At 37.8% G+C, this 6,328-nt stretch overlaps 1 protein-coding gene across 9 annotated transcripts in view; it reads left to right on the top strand.

Moving 5' to 3' along the window:
• Positions 1–6,328, top strand: part of HERC4 (HECT and RLD domain containing E3 ubiquitin protein ligase 4) — an 85,690-nt gene that overhangs the window by 28,142 nt on the left and 51,220 nt on the right. For all 9 annotated transcript variants that reach the window (XM_025205563.1, XM_025205564.1, XM_025205561.1 and 6 more), the window contains exons 7-9: positions 2,494–2,624; positions 4,029–4,192; positions 4,622–4,698. In XM_025205563.1, coding sequence (XP_025061348.1) covers positions 2,494–2,624; positions 4,029–4,192; positions 4,622–4,698 — 372 coding nt within the window. The remainder of the gene's footprint in view (positions 1–2,493; positions 2,625–4,028; positions 4,193–4,621; positions 4,699–6,328) is intronic.

The raw sequence follows: 6,328 nt of genomic DNA, 5'->3' as shown, positions 1-6,328 counted from the left end.
CTCTTTCCCAATCATACTCAGCGTCTGCTGGGGCTTGGCCACGCCCCCGTCAGCTCAGCTCAGTTTCCCTCCAGTCATCTGGCCACTGCTGAACAGAAAGGAGGTCTTGCTTTAGCACCCCCCCAGCTTCTGACCTGAGCCTCTGCAGGCATGTGGCTGCATTTCCAGAATCAAAAGTGAATGTTTGTTCACTTGTTTCTCGGTTCAATCTATGCAGGTTAGATTAACCCTCGAAGAATGAATCGATTAAAGTTTGGGCTTTTTTGTATGTCTGTGCTTACCCTTAGTGTTCAGATTCAACCTGACTTGGAGGAAAGACCATTTATTTGAAAGTATTTAGTCAGTGTCAGTGCAGTTCAGATCTACCAAGAGTTAAAAAAAATTGAGAGATGTGATACTTAACTTATACTCTTAACATGCTACCATATGGATAGGGTTGTTTCAGTCTGTCTTGTATTTGAGGTTTGGTAATTATTTTTGGTAGTATGTAAACTGTGTATTTCTGCTATTTGCTAAAAGGATTCATAGGAAAGAGAGAGTTCCTTGGACTTCTATGAGGCCTAGTATCTATGGCGTGTCTAGTGATTAGAAGTATGTGCCTTCATTATTTTGTGATGGGTAGTGCCATATATGAATGACAATTTTAAATAACAAAAATGGATTAATTTTCCTTGTGTTTGAATTTTATATTTGGGTTAATGTCATGGCTGCTCTGTTTTGTTTAGCTGCCTTTAAAACACCAGCTAATTTTAATAAAAATATTTTCAATTTGCTAAATAATCACGTAGAAACATGTAAATTCCATACTGTATAGGATCTGGATGAGCAAATAAATATACCAACCCTTTCAGTTAACTTTTTCTTTGATTTGGGTTTTTTTTTTTAAACATAAGTTCAGAGTGTCTGATCATGAGAACTTTTGGAATTCGAGAGAGAACTTGTCTGGTTTATTGTCTCAACTGCAAAAAAGCAAACAGAAAAAAGCATCAACACCCCCCCCCCCCCCCCCCCCCCTCCAAAAAAAACCCAACAAAAAACAAACATTGCAGCAAAGGCTGCTTTAGTAATAGTCTGATGTTCGGTTGGGGTGGGGAAGAATATTAAGGTTGTGTCTTTGTATGGTGTTGTTTGGACTTCTGCATTACTACAAATAAAAAGTTATTGTTATATGAGAGAATTAAGGACACTGCTGATATTTGGCAAAATTAAATTTTTAAAAAAGAAAATTAGAAATTTTTATATGGTGACAGGAGGAAAGAGTTCCAAGAAAACAATTAATGATTATTTGTATTCTTCTGCAGTGTTTGTAAACCAGATTCTGTAATAGTAAATTCCTGAAATTGAAACAATTAATTTTTATTTTTCAAGCTTAAAGAAATGCACAATGTGAATGAAGCATAATGGCCAAAATTGTATAAATTGTTCTTTCCTTTAAAAAAGACATTTATTAAGATCTGTAAATTAATTTTACAGTAAATTTAAATTGAAACTATAATTTTTAATGGAAGGCAATTGATCTGTTTGGTTAACAGTAAACACTGAAATAGATGCAGTGTTTTAAATATACACAGCCCCTTTGGGCACTAGGCTCCCTTTGCCTGGTATACATGGAAGAACCAGGGCCTTGGACTATATTCCTGTGAGTAGAATAAATGTGTGTATGTTTGAGTATCTTCAAAGCCCTCTTAAAATTTAGAAATACCTATTTATCGTAAATCAGTGAATAAGGCTGTTGCTTTTTCTCAGCGGATGCTGCCTTTTAATGATGATTTCCAGCAGAGATGCAGTCTGATGCAGAGTAGGATTGAAAGAGTCAGCTTTACAATTGCAAAGCATTTGAAAATGGAAAGTTTCAGAGTTGTAAGGTAAGTTGTACAATTTTTCAAAAAAAAATTTTTTGGATATTAACGTTTTTGTTTAAGGTTTTTGATTAATTTCCTGTTAAATTAATCAAAAACTTTTTTAATAACTGAAATTGCCTTACAACAGTGGTGAAATTAAAATTTCATACACCTTCAAATAATGAAGCTGATTATTTCTGTCATACTCTGCATCATCTGTCTGAGGAGGGCAACTTCATATTTGGTAATTATTTTAAATAAGAAAAAGCTAAAAAGTTATGGTTTAAAAAACAGATTTTAAAAATAGGATTTATATATTTATAGTTCAGCAAGAAAATGAGAATTGGGAGAGGAAAAACAAGGGTTTCCATCTCTTACCAGCTGAGTTAATCCTAGAACAGCTTTGTGTAATACTGTTAAACCATTTTTCTTGTGATTTCCATACAGATAAGGTAATGCATGATATACCACATTTTCATCAATGCAGTTAACTTGTGACCTTTGTATATCAGAGTTATCCATATTATTTATTTTCTTTTAGTTTATGAAATATTAAAATAAACCAAGAAAGGGGAGCTTTTAGGCTCCCAACTATTATGATGTCATATTTTGAGATGCTTCCTAATTTTATTCCAATAATCTATTTGTTTAGGAAGGTGGGGTTTTTACATTTGGAGCTGGAGGCTATGGTCAGTTGGGTCATAACTCTACCAGCCATGAGATAAACCCAAGAAAAGTTTTTGAACTTATGGGAAGTATAGTCACGCAAATTGCCTGTGGAAGGTAGGTCCATTCTGCAGTAGAGGCATGAATTTCACAAGTGTCCTGTACCAAGCCCTATGTATGTTTTTATAATGAAATATCAGAACTTTGACTCTAACAGGTAAGGTATGATGACAGTAATTTTAGAAACTTAAAGTACTTTTTTGTTTAGAGCACTCAGTAGCAAAGTAAAGAAAACTGTCCTACACAAAAAGCATGAATAATCTAAACTGCATAACAATTTATTTGTAATCTGTCTGTTCTCATATTCCTGCTTTTGGGTACTTGTTGGTTACTGTTTATTCCCTTCACAGAATATGAATGTGTATGTTTGAGTTTTGGGTTTTTTTTTTTAACGTAAGAACATTTTTGTGGTAATGACTTTCATACTTGAAATACGTGGTGTGTGAAGACAACTTCCTTTTGTTTTAAATTTACTACCTAGTAATTTCATACTAGGACCCCTAGTTCTTCTGTTGTGAGAGAGAGTTGATAATAAATCCCTATTTCCTTTTTCTTCACCATTTAGTATTTTGTAAATTCGTAACACATCCCACCCCCCAACATCTCTCTCTCTTATTTTCTTTTTTCTTTTTTTCTTTTAACTGAATCGGTATACCCTCTTTAGTTCTCTTATGAGTAATCATGATTCTTGCCCTTCTCTAGTTCTTCTATATCCTTTTTGAGGTGTGGGGACCAAAACGGCACAGTATTCTAGGTGTGGACAAACTGGATTTATAAAGGGGAATAATGATACTTTCTGCTTTGTTTACAATTCCTTTCTTAATAATTCTTAATATTTTGTTTATCTTTATGATGACAGCTGAGCACTGAGCTGATCTTTCTAGCAAACTGTCTACAATGACTCCCAGATCTCCTTCCTGTTTTTTTGTTTTTTGGGGTTTTTTTTAAGACTTAATAACCAACAGGTGTAGACTCTACCAGTACAGTCATAATAGCTAAAAACATGTTCCCTTTTCCCAAACAATCTGGAGCCAGGTTGTCCAACTTGTAAGCCCCTGGGGGCTGCAAGTGGCGCAGGCTGTACTGGGTGTGCTGTGTGGATACACCATTCCCTTCCTTCCACAGTGGCTTCCCTGGGTGCTCCTCCCCAAGCTAATTGCAGCCAGTATAGTAGAAACTGCAAAACACTGACTGTCTGGAGATCTACAGACGCAGAGGGGAGGCTGTGGAGGGAAGAAAGCTCTTTAGAGCTGCTTTGTCACCTAAAGTTCTGTATGGTTCTGCTGTTACCTCAGGACATGTGATCTTTTCTGATTTTTTTTATTTGTAGGACTTTGAACATACAATTAAAGGCCCTGTTTTAACCTGGATGTATGATGCTTCAGTATTGATTGGAGGAAGGGGTTCTATTTTTTTAGTTTTGTTTGTTTTTATTTTAAAATTTGTTTCTCTCTTTCCTAGGCAGCACACAGCTGCATTTGTTCCTTCATCTGGAAGAATTTATTCTTTTGGTCTTGGAGGTAATGGCCAATTAGGCACAGGAACAACTAGTAATAGGAAAAGTCCTTTTACAGTAAAAGGAAACTGGCTTTCTTATAGTGAAGCCAGCAATCCACCAACCACAGGTAAGTGTGTGATGTTAAATGCTTACAGTTTTGACTTCTGTTCTGTGTGAATCTGCCTTGTGTGATTCTTCAGATGTAATCACCTGTGGTTTTATTTATCCCTTGATCAAGATTAGCTTTTATTTTCTCTAATGTTTTTCTTCCCTAGCACTCCTACATAGGCTTAAATCTGAAATAGAGGATTCCATTTTGGTATGGCCTTGGTGAAGTTGTGATGCTTGTTTAATTCCTTGAGCAGGAACAGTGAATACTAGCGAAGCTAAAGTTTCAGGCAGTTGCTAGTGTTCCTAAAATATTGTGTTTTGAAGACTTTCCCTGAGCTAAAGCAGATGATGGAGAAATACCAGCTGTTCATGCAGCAGTCAGATGTGTCATCTCATGTGTCATGTCAGAGATTTTTGTAATAACCGCATTTTATTTTAATTACAGACAATGAACAATATTATTGTGTAAAACGAATTTTCTCTGGTGGAGACCAAAGTTTTGCTCATTACTTTAATCCACAGGTAATAATATAAAAAGGCTCTTTCTCTTTTGGCATCCATACTGTATGAAAACATTTAAGAAACATACTTTATAGCAAGTAGTAATACCTGTTATTTATTGATTAATTTGGCTTCATCTTTACATGGGGTTTAGGAACCTATCCGTGTGAAGTGTCTGGGTTCTACTGTGTTACAGTAATTTAGTCTGTCTGAAATATCTAATATTAAACTTGAAGCTACCTAAACGGGGCTCTGCCACGCTTGTTTTCTAGCAAGCCTGTAATACTTTCCCAGAACACAGATGTACAAATAAGGGCTTTTCATTATACAGAAGTTACTGTGAAGTAAGCTAACTAGTCTGCAGCTTTTAAACAGCACTTTCCCCCAAGCTGCTTGTCAGTGGCAGCTGAACAAGCTTTGGGGCATCACAGCCTGACATGGGCTTGCCAGGTGTCTGGGTGGGTAAAAATTGTACCTCTGCTTCTCTGTTCCTGGGGGGCTGCCCAAAGTCTCTAAGGCTTTTAAACAATGCTTTCCCCCAGGCCACTGGTCCATTTCATTCTATTCCTGGCAACTGATGTGGAGACTTCGGATAGTCCTCCAGAGCATCCAGCATCCTGGGAAACCAGAGGCAGGAGTACACTCTGTATGCCCATACCCTTCTCTCCAAATCAGCCTGGAATGCCCCCAAAGCCTAGTCCGATACCAGGTATGGAATTAAATTGATAAGCAGCTTGGTGGGGAAAATGCTGCTTAAAAGCTGTGGAGTCTGTGGGCAGACCCCAGAATACTCATCTCTCTGAGAACCTAAAAGCAGAAGTTCAGGCACCACACTGCTACCTGTCTACCCATAAGGAAAGCCTTCTTAAGTACCCAGCCCCCTGGAAAAGGAAAAGAAGGGGTCCAGATAGCCCCTCCCAACCAAGTGGCCCATACCTTCACCCACAAATCAGTCTCTGATGTACCAGACACTGGTGCATTGCCAGGAATTGAAGTAACTTGAGTGGATTGGGAGAAAGTGCTCTTTAGAAGCCACAAAAGCTCTGGTAGTCCCAGGGGTGTAGGTTGTAGCCTGTTGGTCTAAGGACATAGGCAGACAAGGTTCTTTGGGTGAATCTCTGATATCTTTTATTAGACCAACTTAAATAGATGGAAAAAAAAAATTAAACAAGCTTTCGGGTTCAAAAACCCTTCGTCAGGCTAAGGAAGTTTCAGCAGTTGTGTGCTCTTCCTGGATGGAATGAAAAGTAAAGAAGCCAGAGCCTGGGCTGGTATGCATACAAGATAGGCAGTCAGTGAAGATGTAGATTGAGGAGTCAGTGGGTGAGACAGGCTGGGTGTGGGGGAGAGAAGTTGGATGAATAGAGAGATACCTGAGGAGTCAGATGTCAGGCAGGCTATAACATGTCATAAATCCAATGTCTATATTTAGTCCATGATTTTTAGTATCCAGGAGGTTAAAACTTTTTTCCCCAATTATTTACATTGGTCTAATAAAAGATATCAGATTCACCCAGAGAACTTGTCTGGTAGTCCCAATCACTCAGCTGTCAGGAACCCAGAAACAGGGGTGTAGGAGCCCCCTCCCATGCACACAAATGCCTGGGCATCCGCAGTCGGAATACAACAACACAAATTTTTGTTAACAGCA

Source organism: Alligator sinensis, unplaced genomic scaffold (assembly GCF_000455745.1).
Source record: "Alligator sinensis unplaced genomic scaffold, ASM45574v1 scaffold325_1, whole genome shotgun sequence".
Taxonomy (NCBI): domain Eukaryota; kingdom Metazoa; phylum Chordata; order Crocodylia; family Alligatoridae; genus Alligator; species Alligator sinensis.
The sequence above is the reverse complement of the archived record's forward strand: the minus strand, read 5'-3'. Positions and strand labels throughout refer to the sequence as shown.